The 14,694-nt window shown below is 43.5% G+C and overlaps 1 protein-coding gene across 2 annotated transcripts; it reads right to left on the minus strand.

The window, feature by feature from the left end:
* Positions 1-679: 679 nt before the first annotated feature.
* On the minus strand, positions 680-14,116 carry LOC117044723 (potassium channel subfamily K member 16-like). Of its 2 annotated transcripts, none has more exons than XM_033145521.1 (5): positions 13,616-14,116; positions 9,824-9,938; positions 8,820-8,986; positions 4,659-4,824; positions 680-1,365 (listed from the first exon to the last, which is right to left on the minus strand). In XM_033145521.1, the coding sequence occupies exons 1-5, from the start codon at positions 13,826-13,828 to the stop codon at positions 1,142-1,144; spliced, it is 885 nt and encodes a 294-aa protein (XP_033001412.1). In that variant the 5' UTR covers positions 13,829-14,116; the 3' UTR covers positions 680-1,141. The 2 variants fall into 2 exon arrangements, with proteins under 2 accessions (XP_033001412.1, XP_033001413.1); XM_033145522.1 differs by having other exon boundaries at positions 1,180-1,365; positions 4,663-4,824.
* Between the last annotated feature and the right edge of the window lie 578 nt (positions 14,117-14,694).

A 14,694-nucleotide genomic window follows, 5' to 3' on the forward strand; every position in this document is an offset into this window, starting at 1 on the left:
TTGCTGATCAATGTGGACATGCATGCAGCCACTTGGCAGAAGTATGCAGAATGCAGCACACAGGTCATTCCCTCTCCCATCAGTAGAAGCAGGGACAGGAGGAAGGATGTCTATCACACTTTATTTGCCCTCAAGGTTCACTGCTGTATGTAGAAATCTTATTTCCCACTTATTCGTTTTAGCTGCTGGCATTTCTATGTGCTAAGTAAAAGTTTAACCTTTTACACATTACTGCTATCCAGTAGTCACCTAGCTCAATCCACACTTACCAGAAGATCAGGAGGAAGTAAATTATTGAATGCTGGCTGGCCTAGCATGACTTGACATCTAGAATCTTGATCTCTCTAGGGAAGAAGACAGTGGTCCATTGTAGACTTAAGAAGTCCTAAATTGGTAGTATAGCCTAGATTTCTGGGGATCATAGGACCTAAACCTGCAAATACCCTCAAATTTGTAGTGATGGCAGTGGATAAAATAAGTTGGTTTACCTTTCTCTGTCTCTGGTAATGGAAGAAGGGGAGGGAACAAATTATCTTGGCAGTTTGGAAACCTGAGACCAGAACCTGTCCCAAACTTTCTTAACACGTGGAACTGGGAACATCTAAATCTTGTTCTATCCACAAAGATCAAGAACCACTTGAGAGATTTCAGATTACAGTACAGTTTGCTTAAGGAAATCACAGAAGCAGACAGCAGTGACTCTCCCTTGTTTGTCTTGATATCAGTTTTGGAGGAAAAATGAATCTCTACAAATGGTGTGTTGCAACCTTGGTAGTATCAGCTGGTTTGGTCCTGCTGGAAACAGTGGTATCCATCAGCCCAAATGCTGAATTGAATTAAACAAGATGATGTGGTCTAATGGTAGACTGTATATTTGCTGAAGGAATCAGATGTGTGGAAAACATGTGGCATTGACACTTTCAGTTCGTTTTCCTCCAAGGGCTTCATTGGGCTGTTTGCAGTACATATTGTCAAAGTGTTTCTTCTGTTACAAAAAAATCTCCTTTCCCTTACGAAGTGACCCACTCATTATGTACAGTATTTGATGCAAGATGTCTTGCCCACAAACATCACTTTGCAGGCATAAGGGAGAGGACAAGGGAGTTGTAGGTTTTTTGTGTTGCTTATCCATAAGTCACTCTCAGCTAGGGATATGGATCCTGGGTTGATCAGGGTTATCCTCTAATTTGGTGACAGCTGTCTCTGCAGTGCCTGGGCCAGACTTCTGCCAATTAAGTTGTAGGAATTTCTCCATCAGGTCAGCTCCCAGATTAAAGATCAGAGCGAGCCAGACTAAGCCAAAAATAATCCAGATTGCTGCCAGACTTCTGTACACTGATATATAATGCTTATTAGGATCTGTGCCTAGAAAGAAAGAAAAAAACCAAGAAAACTCGCAAGTAAGATTTGGGAGGAATATGTGCCAACACAATGAACACCATGCACACATACACAACAAATATGCACATGTGTACAAAACCATGCAAGATTGTTAACTGGCATTCCACCTGTGTGCATTTGTCCACAGATTAGAGGTGGTGTGATATTTTCCTGGATACTCATTTTAATGAGTTGCATGCCTAGGATAGGTTTGGTTTTTTACAGTGTGGTCTGTCAGATTATGCCCATTCTCACTTTCCTAGGTTTACAACTTTCCCAGACTGTTACCATCCCTAGTGTTCCCACCAGCTCTAGTGTTAGCATGAACGAGATCTACATGGAACTAGCCTTACCATAGCCACCAGGCCATTGTCCCTGAGCCTCACTACTCTGATGACAGCAACATAGGAAATAATTATAGAGGGCTAGCTATGTTAGTTGCTTGCAGCAAAAACAATCAGTCTTGTTGTGGCGCCTTAAAGACTAACACATTTAATAATGGCATAAGCTTTCATTGGCTCAAGCCCAGTTCATCAGCTGCATGAAAGTAAAATCATAGTTGGCAGCTATATAAAGGAGGACATTATACAGTGGGAGTTCAGTGGCAATGGGATGCAAAAAGTTACAGAGATAAGTAGAGCTTGACTGTAAGTTAAGTAGGCACACTTTTACCCTTAGTGATAAGTGCTGAAATCATTGCATTAACACCAATAGTGGGGCAGGTCGGAGAACATTCTGAACATTTCCAGAACACCCTGTAAATGACCTTAAAGTTGTCATTCTGGAACCAAAGAATTTCAAAGGAAGAGTACAGCATGAAACAACCAAATTACAGTTCATCAGGAATTCCAGTGTTTTGTGGGTTACAGTGTGACGAATGATTTTTTAAATCATGCTGCATACACTAATTAGCTACTAATGCCAGAATATCTAGTGCAACATTATCTTCATCTAGTGCAACATTATCTTCTCCAATTGGCAATACTTCTACAGAGTGTAAGGCAGAAAGGTGCTTTTCTTATTGTCTGCTACCTAATTCTTCTAACAGGAGTTTCTGGGGTGGGGCATGGGAGAGATTGAAACTGGGACCTTCTGCAAGCAAAGCATATGTGCTACCACTGAGTTGTGTCCTCCCCTGATAGGTCATGAGAAAACAATTTGGGATACACATGACATCAACTTGGTCCTGTAATTTGATTTAGGAAAAGTACATGAGTCTGCAAGAAAGTTTCACGTGTTGCTGGCTCTGCATGAATGCAAACCAGAGATGCAGGAAGTGGTACTTGGGGAAAAAAGAGGAACCAAAGAGTCAGGGTGAAATAAGCTTCCCTATGCATGGAGGGTTTTTTGTGTGTCTATAAATAAAATAGAACACACTGCAGTTTCTTACTGCACAAATCAATGGCAATCTCAAGGAATCCTTTTTCTCCAAAGCAAATACACTGAGGAACAAGGAACAAACATTTATGTCTGTTTCCTAAAAGAAGACCATGTAATGTTGTCAGCTCCTATAGCAGTCTATGAACACAGGTTTAAAAGTAAAACAAAACAAAACAAAACAGCACCATAGGCATTTCCAATGTTATGAATAGTGTGTTAAGTCATCTTGGCTATGCCATTTTGCAGCACATGGTGTTATTTAGATTGGCACCAAACACAGAATATTTTTCGGACATAGAAGGAACAGCAATTTTTTCACGTGATTTGTGAAGCCTGACTGAGCACATTTCAGGCTCTATGTGTATATACAAAAATCCCTCCCAACCCCTCCCCTCATCTATGTAAATGTGTAAATGTAGGGTTGTCACCATCATGCTCAGCTTATAAATTTCCCAGAAGCATCTGGCTGGTGAATGTTGAAGATGGAATGCTGGACCAGATGGACCTGATTGGTCTGATCCAGCAAGACACTTTTAATTCCAGTTACTCCTTTCAGGATTGGAGGATCTTAACAATGCATTGAGTGGGAGAAATAACAATAACAGAAGGAGGAGGAGGAGGAGGAGGAGGAGGAGGAGGAGGAGGAGGAGGAGGAGAAGAAGAAGAAGAAGAAGAAGAAGAAGAAGAAAAAGAAGAAGAGTTTGGATTTGATATCCCGTTTTATCACTACCCTAAGGAGTCTCAAAGCAGCTAACAATCTCCTTTCCCTTCCTCCCCCACAACAAACACTCTGTGAGGTGAGTGAGGCTGAGAGACTTCAGAGAGAAGTGTGACTAGCCCAAGGTCACCCAGCAGCTGCATGTGGAGGAGCGGGGACTCGAACCTAGTTCACCAGATTACGAGTCTACTGCTCTTAACCACTACACTCTTCTGTCAGTCCTGTGCTGCTTTGTGTGGAACTGTTCCTATCACTATAAATGAGGAGACTCACTCATGGCCACAGTAAATATCAGTCACAAGCAGGGCTGGCTCAAGATATTTTGCTGTCTGAGGCGAACAACAAGATGGGGCCCTTCCCCAGAACACATACAGAAGCCAATTGGATTGGTAGTTGAATCTTACTCCAGTAAGATTCAATTTCCACTGCACTTGAGGGCAGCAAGCTAGTATAGGGGATGCAGTCACATCCCTGGTCACTCCCCCTACCTCAACACCTGCCACCTGAGGCAGTTGCCTCACTCTGCCTCATTGTAGGGCCAGCCCTGGTCACAAGCAAATGGCCATTGCTATTAGTTCACTTTGTCATTGGTGTTATGCTTAAGTTGGTTGGGCTGCATGTGATTTAAGCAAGAGCATGTTTTAAACCAATGTCTTCCTCCTTGAAAGTGTAACTCCTTAGTTCTTAATAGAGCTAGTTAAGCACTGTTTAGTGAATGAATAAATGCATGAATGAATCAATTTTGGCACTTATTTGCAGCACCAGCAGAGAAGTCATGAATAATCTAGATCAGGGGTCAGCAAACTTTTCCAGCAGGGGCCGGTCCACTGTCCCTCAGACCTTGTAGGGTGGGGGGTGGACTATATTTTGAAAAAAAATATGAACAAATTCCTATGCCCCACAAATAACCCAGAGATGCATTTTAAATAAAATGACACATTCTACTCATGTAAAAACACTCTGATTCCCGGACCGTCTGCAGGCTGGATTGAGAAGGCGATTGGGCCACATCCGGCCCCTGGGCCTTAGTTTGGGAACCCCTGATCTAGATGTTACATGCACTGATTGCACTGTAATCACATTCCTGGATTTCACTAGGGTTCCTCCTAATCAAAGTTAATTGGGAGAGGACGACGATCTCAGGGGCAGAATATGTCACCACCACCACCCTTTCTATTACCTACTACATAGTCTCCAAATCCGATGGTGCTGAGGGTGATGAAGGTGAAGTAGAAGCCTTCTCCATAACTCCAGCCTTCCACGTAACTGAAGATCATGGGTGGGAAAACCAGAAAAAGCAAAGTCCCAACCATCAAGAAGAATCCCATTGTCAGAGTCTGAACCACCTGAGAAACATGAGAAGGGAAATGACAGTTTAGAAGAACTATGCTTCTGTCTGGCATGACTTGGTCTGGTTGGTCTGAGTGTTTCCAGATCTGCTACCTAAAGGCTGTTTCATACTGTTTCATACCCGTTTCATACTGTTTTATAGCCCCCCCATGGAGCAAAGATCCATGTAAATCAGAAGTGGGGGACTTTTTCTGGCTGGTAGGCCAGATCCTTATCCCATCTGTCAATCATCTGTTGTCACTATGATGTCAGGTGACCTTGTACTTTGAAGCCTCTGTTTTCAGGACTTCAAAGTACATTGCAGGTTGATTGAAAGGCCTTTTGCAAGCAGCCAGATACTGCTCTTTAAACTCCCTAAAAATGGAGGTTCAAATAGTAGCACAGGGCCGCTTCCCAATGGGCTTTCAAACAACCTCACACTGCTCTTTAAACCTCCATATTTCAGAGGTTCAAAGAGCAGTGTGGGGCTGTTTGAAAACCCTTTTGAGAGCAGCATAGGACTGTTTACAAAAGGGCTTTCAATCAGCCCCATACTGTTCACCGAGCCTCCATTTTTTTTGGAAATTCAAGGAACAGCACTGAAGGGAGAAGTGGTTTTCAGTCAATGGAAGCTATTTCACTCTCCTGGAATGCACTCCCTCTGGAGAACACCCTGCTCCAGCAGAGGAACAACTGGGAACTCACTTTAAGCTCCCAATTGTTCCTTTGAAACCCTGCCCTTACCTGCCCCACACCTGACATCTTATGTGCATGTCAGGTGCATGGTGGGTGGAGTTTGCCCAGAACCACTTCTCAGACCAAATGGGAAAGCCTGGCAGGCCATGTTTGGACCATGGGTCAGAGGCTCCCCTCCCCAGATGTAAATTATGGTGGACCTTAGCCTCTTAACTGTGTATTCAGGAGACTGACCTTTACACAACAAAAAGACAAAAAGTAGGAAAAGACAAAATTTGTGTCCCTTTCCATGTCAAGACAGGAGTATCCCCCCTCCCTCCAAGCTCACAAGGGCTAGAGAAGTTTAATCAACTAGTATTAATTAATGCCTCCTCCACAATTCACTCCTAGCATTCTAGAAATCTTTATCAAACAAAGACTTGGTTTGTTTTCTTCTTCCTGTTATGCAGGCAGAAGTCGTTTAGCTAATGGGACGACTTCATTGGATGCAACCTATGATCAACCTTGATCACATATTAAAACAAAAAGGGAACGGGCTTGTTAAAAAGAAAAACAGATAGCAATTTGTTAAAAAAGAAAAAGAAGGTAAGGGGCTGGTAAGGTGAGGAGAGGAAGTCAAGAATAGATGGAGACAATTCAAGGAACAAGCACGTACAGATTTTTGGCAATAGACAATTGGTGGTGCAGAACAGGGACCCAAGACTGACACCAGAAAACATTTTATGGAGTTAGGAAACAGTTAATTAGGAATGCAGTGGACAGGACTGCTGATACCACTAGCCACAAGAACTTTCATCTGCAATTTTTTTCTGCAAAAGGGGCAAAGTTTGTGGACTAGGAGGCAACTAGAGCAGTTTTAAAATCAGCAGTTCCCCTGAATTATGTCAGGTAGGATTTTTGTTCCTTCTAAATAAGAAAGTACCGGTAGTAGTGGAAGAAAAACCTGCTTTGAGAAAATACCGAAAAGTTTCCTTCCCTCTAAAATTGCATAGTCATACCTAGAAAGCATACTATACTGGGAAATAATATGAATAATCTGTCTGATATTTGTGTTTTGTGAAATTGCAGTCTTTCATCCTGCTTCCAGGATTTCAAAACTTGATATGTTGTGAGAGATTAACAGTGTGATCCTATACATTTTTGCTTGTGACTAAGTCCCTTTGAGTTCAGTGCAACAAACTCTATGTAAGTGATTCTAGCCTAAGTGCCAAAGGCAGAGATTTGGGTTGGGTTGATGGTGTCTGCTATTTCTGGGAACAATGATTTATAAATGGCTTTTTCCTGCATGTCTTTTCCCTTTGTCATAGAGTCATGGAACATGCTCATTTTTAAAACACACACCACAAGAAATCTGTTTTTCTCAAGAGGGAAAAGGCTCCTTTGTGTGGTACGGGCCACTCAGTTTAGAACAAGCACAAACAATTGTCTCCTGGAATATCCCTGTGAACAGTTGTAATTCAGAGGAGGCATCTACAAAGTTTGCCTGGCCCCAGAGGCTAGCTGAATTTCTGGTTGCCACAGCGCCTGATCCTAGTCTCTGACTCAAGGTTTGAGGTAAATTCTCATTTCTGGTTAGGTCCAAGGAACAAGCAAGAAGTCTTGTTTGCTTCTGGGTGTCTAGGAAGTCCAGTGCAAGGTCAGGGACAACCCCCTGCCCTTATTCCAGATCGAAGACTTGGGAGAAGAGATTGGTCTTACCAGTGAGGGTGCACTGCACTGGAGATGATTTCTCCAAAGCCTAGTGTGTGGTCATGAGGATCTGCCTGGTTCCCACTTGATGCTGGGTCATGCATTCACTAGATCAGATAGGGTTGCCCCTGCTGACAGCTACTCAAAATTTCCTCAGACCCTCTTAATTCACACTGGAAATTGTTGTATAAGGAGAGAGGATATGTAGCAGTCAAATGAGTAGGTATGGATTGAGCAGATTGTGTCTGACAAACATTTCAGTGTCTTTCAGGTGCTGGACATGTATTCAGAGCAAGGTATTGTCTACCATCCTAGAGCAAAAAAGATAATGGAAAGAGGATGGAGAAGGCCCCTCCTTCTCCCTTGGTATGCAACCTGGAACCTTCTAGAACAAGGGTGGAGAATCTCAGGCCCCTTAGGATGCTTCCCAGGCTATGCCACCTCCCCAGACCACACCCCTCACTGGCCCTGCCTCAGGTCCTCTTGAGTGCTTTTGCCTGGATGTGATGTGTCCTTGAATTGTGACCATGCCTTTCGGTTGGTTGGTTGGTTGGATGGATGGAGGAACGTGTTGCTGTCTGCCTGGAGAAATATTTGATTTCTGGTGCTTCCAATGTAGTCTACTTTACCTAGGCAGGGGCAACCTTCATTTTTATGCAATTGATTTTTTTGGTTTGTTCCAAGAACTAATTGTGCAACTTAAGTTCTACTGATAGTAAACATGGAGGGCCATCTCCATGGGGCAATATTGTCTTGAGGCACCAGTGTTCTCAGTAAAACAAAGGTTTCTCTTCAGCTCACCTTATACTTCCATAAGCAATTACACCTTCCTGCAATTTGTCTTCTCCACGAAAGCCTGAGTGTCTTACTCAACTTGAACAGACCACTCATCCTGATGACCTTTTGATAGTTTATATTTACTGAGTGGTGAAGGTTGTTTGTTTTAAAATAAATTTCTACAAATTTTGAGGGGTAGGGTGGTTTCCACTTGTTAAAGGTTTTTTTTTTAATACTTTTGTCCTGTCTGTCATCTTCATTTGTCACTGTGTTCTGGCAAGCCTGTTTTTACATTACTTTCATTTTGCGCATCATCACCACCCAACTCTGCCCCTATCTCCTGCCATGAAACCTTGCCTGCTGCCCTCAACATTTTCTCCTGGGGCCACAAACTATCTGGAATCATTTGTTATTATTCATATGAGTGATCCTTTACATTTATAGGGCTGCCTGAACTACATTTGCTGAAATGGAGTCTGACTCATTCTTTCTGTAGTGGTTTGCAAGGATAGGTTCTGGTAAACTGAGAAAATGACATAGAACAGAGAACTGACTTGATAGCAGCCATGGGTGTTTGCAATCAAGCAACCTGTATCTGTTCAATTTAAAGCTTTCTTCTTCTTCTTCTTCTTCTTCTTCTTCTTCTTCTTCTTCTTCTTCTTCTTCTTCTGAAATTCAAATACATCCCTGTCCCTAAGTCCTGAGTCAGCAAATTACTGTCACAGGAGGGGAAGCAACATCTGTATGAGTTATAATGATTCTAAGGCACCCCTGCCTGTCCTAAAATGATACATGAAAGTCACCTTTGAAAAGCAAGGAAAGGGTAACAATGTTAAACAAGCATCTGTACCTGAGCTCGGCCTGGCTTGTGGACCCATCTCTCCAAGTTCATCAGGTGAATGGTGAGCCCTTTCCCCAGCTGATTGAGAAATGCCAGATTAAGGGGAACTCCAAACAAGGCATAGAACACACAGAAGACCTGCCCTGGGACTGTGCTGGGGGCCAAATTCCCATAACCTGAAAGAAAAGCAAAAAGAATTGAAAATAGTCACACACACTTAATAGGGCTCAACATTTGCTTTTACCACATCAGTTGTGGGGGGAAGAAGCCAGGAATAGTCATCTCTATTGGGTGACTAATCCCAAGTTCCAGATGAATTTACAAACTCCCCACACCCCATTTATTTGAAGCACATTTGTCACTATCTTGTTGGGGAAAAGTGGGCAGCATGTAGCTGTCTACTCAGAAGCACACTCTGTTGAATTCTATGGGACTTATTCCTTGGTGAGCGAGTTTAGAACTGCTACAGAGCATGCAATAGGACCCCACCAATCTCACCCAAACCCCACCTGCTTGCCTTTTTACTGGGGATGCCCTTTCACCAGTTCCTCTTCCTTAGTTTCAGTGTTGCCCTCAACAGGGAAGAGATTGGTGACAAAACTAGAACGAGTTGGCTCTGTCTGTCATCAGTTGTGGCTCCACCTACTGTTGGTCTCCATGGCTACTGCCCTACCAGTTCTGATTGGCACTAGTTACTGCTGAAATGCACATCATAGACTTCAACACATGCAAAACTGACTACACACACACACACACACACTCCATCCTACAGGACCAGAAAATCAGTCATGGAAAACGTACTGTACGCATAAAAATGGGCGTTGGTTGAATATATGGCTTTTTAAATACATCTTTCAACGCCCGAGACCCTTCTGACGCAGGCTTGCCAGGTTCGCTTTGTACCATCAGTCACAGATGATTCAGTACTTCACCGAAAATCTTGCAGAACTCCAACAAGGAAAGATTTATCAAGGGGGGGGGGAACCTCCTGGAAAACACCCAGCTCACCTTACCTACGGTGGTAACCACCGTTCCAGCAAAGAAGAAGCTGTTGCTGAAGTCCCAGTTGCTGGGGTTGGTGGAGTTCCCTTCAGGGTTGACACCTTTCTCCCAGGCTTCCATAATGACCTGAAGTGGGATCATTTACAGGGGGAGGAATAGAAGAATGTTGTCACATCATGAACTGGGGGAGTCTCAGCAGCCAGAGAGTAAAGCACATTTATGCGGCCACAGGTTCAGTCTGTCAACAGCTGCTTTTGTAGCAGGGCTGAAAAGGACAATGGTCAATGAGCCAAAGTAATCAGCACTTCTTGATACACCAACATACTCACATAGCTTCATAAGGTGGCTCTGTATATGCAAAAAATAAAAATCATAAAATGTTTTCCTGGCAAGGATTTCGTGGTTAACGCTGGAACTGTTTGGACTGTAGATATGCTTTTGCATTGCTCCTGCACTCTGTGATCAACACTGTGATCTGAGCGGGCTAATGGAAGGGGCATCTGCTGTGGGCCAAAGTGTATTAGGGAAAAAAAAGGGAGACATACCTGTTAAGTTTAATACGTAGTGTCACCTGTGTTCTAACTACCTGGTTGCTGATGTCCCGGACATTGTCCTTGACATGATTGCTCCCTGCTGTGCCTGTTTCACTCTAAGGCAAAGAGGAGGAACCTGTGACCTTCCAGATGCTGCTGCATTACAGCTCCCATCAAACTTGAGCATTGACCATGCTGGCTGAAGCTGGTAAGAGCTAGTCTCATAGCAACTGGAGAGCCACAGTTGGGGATGAGCAAATGCGTCAATTTAGGGTTCCCTCAATTTCTTACCCCCCCCCCCATTAATCAGGGCTGGGCTGTGACCCTCCAGATGGTGTTGGACTTCCACCATCCCTCACCATGGGCCATGCTGGCAGAGGCTGATGGGAGTTGGAATCCAGCTACATCTGGAGGGCCACAGGTTCCCTAGTCCTGTGTTAAAGGTCTTACGCTACCATGGGCATAGCCAGGATTTAAGTTGGTGGGGGCAGAAACAGTTAAGTATTTTTTTATATAGATTTACTTGATTTGGGGGAAGCAGCTCCCCCCCCCCGCTCCCCTGCCCATGTACACTACTGTTTGTGATTAAACACTCCAAAGCCATGTCTGGGGTGAGCCAAATTTGCCATTGGCTGTGGTCCAAGAAAATGCCTAACTTTATGAAACCGCTTCATATGCCACAGAAATCAGAAAAGCATCAGCAGAGGAAACCCAGCAGATAGATACAGATGCTGAGAAGTTCATCCTTGCAGACTCAAGGATGCTGAGTGATGGTTTAGCTTAGCGCGAAGCATTGCATCAAAAGAGTGTGCTAAGATACAATAGTATGAAGCCAAGGGTGGTGATAACGATTCCTGTTTACTGAAAAAGGTCGTGGATTATTTATTTTGATGAGATATTTAAAAGCTGTTGTGTTGCAGCTGAAATGTTGGTGCCCTCTAGTGGTTTTGTTTGTATAGCAACCCCTGCTGGAATCCTGGTGGCATACCTACATCAAAAAAGTTTCCTTTTAATGAAAGCACTTATGCACACGCTTCTGGAAGCATATAACCAATATAGTGTCACCTATGTGCCATTCCCTCTAGCCACCACCTGCTCCCCCACACATTTACTAATCAATAAGTTTTGATAGCCTGAGGATCTTGCCAGCAGAGACCAGAACATATGTTACTCCTTTTCCTCATTTCATATAGACAGCAGAATAATATTTTTTGCAGAAAGCATTCTGCAATTCTTTAGACAAACTCTTCCCAGCTGGCACCATTCAAAAGGTTCTTAAACCTATTCACTGTCAGGAAGGCAGGATTTACAGTCTTTGTTCCTATGTTAATTTCTGAATCCCAGCTCAAGCCTAAGAGGGAATGCTTTTCTTAATAGTGGCTAGGAATCTCTGGCTGATCAAGAGGATTCATCTGTCTCTGCACAAGAACATTTATTGTGGCCCCCTTCCCAACTCATCTTCTCTCTTACACTTTCTTTCACCCTCCTGCACTGAAGAGACCTCCAACCCCTATAGACCCCAAACTCACAGAGTAAGGATAAGGCATTCAACTCTCAAGCCCAGCTGCTGGCCCAAGCCCCTCTCCTCCAGCTTTGAAGCCCCCTTTCTTGGGGAGAACTGCTCTCTTTTCTCTCTCCTTGCTGTGCTAATTTTTTCCTCCATAGTTATGTCACCCCAGAATCTCACATTCCCCTATTTTCACTACTCTCAGCCATTGTCCCAAACCCTCCCACCTTTATTTTGATTTCTTACCTAGAAATTCCCACAAAGCCCCAATTTCCAGTCCTCCCTTATTATCCAGAAAAGCTCAACTTCTCATTCTATATCCTCTGGCATAACTTTTATCCCTTCAGCTCAGCTCAGCCCCCCTCCCCAATTTATCTAGACCCACCAAACTCTGGAGTGCATCCAGGTTTCAGCCTTAAAACTCAGTGTCAGGATTTCATGTGAGAATTGCAGGCATGCATGTAAACTGTACTCTTCACAACCATTATTATGCCCAATACAAAACCACTGGTTTCAAATGGGAGCACAGCTAAATGATAGAAAACCCCTTTAAACATTTCAAGTAGTGAAATAAAAGCTTGTTTTCTCATAAACAGGCTCTCAAAATTCATGGCAGAATTGAGATTTTAAAATTGAACAAAGGTTTAAATTTCCCATTATTCCTTAGCTGCTGTATCTACATTTACTATTCCATATGCAGCCCTTTAAATCTAGAGAACTATTCAGCCTGGTTTTGAGAACTCATTCAATATCTACCAGCAATGAACTGCAAAGCTAGGTGTCAGTGGATGTGCACTGCATGGTTTCCTCAGCTCCATATATTTAACATCCTTAGTTTTATCTTAACAGAGGAAATGTATTTCTCATTAAATCTTCTTGGAGAGGGAAGTTGCATGAATAGAAATGGGCAAATGATTTGGGGATATAGTTGCTCAAGTGTTTGTGGCAAAAAGCAACGCCAAAAGCAATAGTAATAGCAACAGCAACAAATAATTCAGACAATGAATGCAGAACCTATTTGGGTACAGATTTATGTGGATTTGGGTCTGTTCACAAGTTCCATGTCCACAGGAAGTTTCAGAGGGAGGGACAGCACACTTGTGGCCACACTCCACAGAGCAACCACTCTGCAACGAATGCACTTATGAGTGGGGCAGGGGGAGTGGGAAAGAGGAAAGAATAACATTTCCCTATTCAAAAAATACTGGAAAGTTAAGAAACAACAATATTCACCCACTGAAGGTGCAGCCTTGAAGAGAAGACATGCAGGAAACCAGAAACACATGTGCATTTACAACTCATTAAAACAGATTGTGGAAGGAAGCCTTTAGTCATATTAAAACACATATACATATACCCCACTGTAAAACCTTTTTCATGGGATGAAAAGGGGAAACTGAACAGTAGTATAATTTCAAGCTCAGTATTAGCTGCACTGCTAAGTTTTGAAAAGGGGTTAGGGATCAGAGAGAAAATTCAAGAAAATCAAAATGGCTGCTGCATACATGGGTGTTTCCACAGCACAGATTTCTCCTAATCATATTATCTCTTCTAGGCATTCTCTGCTGGTTGTTGTTGTCCACTTTCAATTCCTATGGGCACATCCTCTCTAGAACCATAGTAACAGAAGTTGCGGAAGACCCAAATCCCAGCCTCTAATCCTATGCCAGGATTTCCTGCACACCAGACACCCACCCCACCATTAAAGTTACATGATGCAAAGATGACCACAAAGTTGGGTTCCTTGGGATTGCTCTCCTTACCTGCACAAACTGCTCCAGGGCTTGTCGATCCAAGCACGTGTAGTTCTGCAGGAACTTGAGTTTCTCCATTTGGAACTGGTCCCGAGTCTTGGCTTCTGCCTGCTTTTCCAGCAGCTGAAACACCAAGGCCCCCAGGAGGAGGTAGAAGAGGTACCCCAGCACCAGGGGCAGAGTCCAGCTGAGCTGCCGGTTGCACACTGTGAGGTAGGGCATGACTGTTGTTGAGAAGGCAGAGGCGACCTAGTTGAGTGGAGCACTCACTGGGTTAATGTTCCTGTTCTAAGAGGCACGGAAGAATCGCACGGCTGTATTCTCGGCTCACGCTGCTGAGATTCTGTTTAAACAGCTTTATGAGCATCGGGTCTGGATAACACGAGACTAATGCAAACAGATTTCACGCACCCCTTTATCTTTCCTTCAGCTGGGAGCAGCACACTTATGGCCAAAGACCTACTGTAGCCGTCTGTCCTATGAAGACATTCACATAGTTTTAGGGAATAGTGAGTGTAAGGTGGCTCTGCTCTCGAAGCTGATATCTTAATTTCCTGGATGGGCCGATGGTGATAAAAAGTTACTCATGTTGGTGGAATGGCCAGTGGGAAAGTGCAGGAGCTGTGATGCTCACAGCACTTTGCTGTAACCGCTAGACAACAGTACAACGATACATTACTTGAGGAAAGATTTCCTGAAGCAAAGGGAATACCCAGTGCCCCCAAAAGGCTGCTAACTGTGGCTTGTAATATAGGGAGCACGCCGCATTTGTCTGCCTTATTAATTGCAAACTAGACTCTCATCCTTAGCATAACAAGTTTGCCACCCAGCTTTTCAGCTGTATTCTGTGTTGTTGATGTTTGTACATGACTGAATCTCTCATCGTTGCTGCTTCACATCTCTAGGTTGCCCTTTCAGTCTAAGGTGTGTGTGAGAAGCTGGCTAAAGGTTAATTTTTTTAGCTCAGATGGTCCCACAGATTTGCCTAGAAGGAAGCAATGGTTTCATGGACAGAAAGCGGCAGAGAACCTTCACTGTTAGTGAGAAATGGTCTTAGGTGCACATGGAAAATCCTTGACCAAAAAAAA

The sequence above is a fragment of the Lacerta agilis genome, chromosome 3 (assembly GCF_009819535.1).
Source record: "Lacerta agilis isolate rLacAgi1 chromosome 3, rLacAgi1.pri, whole genome shotgun sequence".
NCBI classification, from domain to species: Eukaryota; Metazoa; Chordata; class Lepidosauria; order Squamata; family Lacertidae; genus Lacerta; species Lacerta agilis.

Excerpts from the sequence above, each read along its gene's own strand:
- LOC117044723 (XM_033145521.1), bottom strand. The coding sequence starts at position 13,828 with ATGCCCTACCTCACAGTGTGCAACCGGCAGCTCAGCTGGACTCTGCCC. Across the intron at positions 9,939-13,615 it reads CCCTGGAGCAGTTTGTGCAG|GTCATTATGGAAGCCTGGGA; the intron begins GTAAGGAGAGCA and ends ATCCCACTTCAG. Across the intron at positions 4,825-8,819 it reads ACAAGCCAGGCCGAGCTCAG|GTGGTTCAGACTCTGACAAT; the intron begins GTACAGATGCTT and ends CATGTTTCTCAG.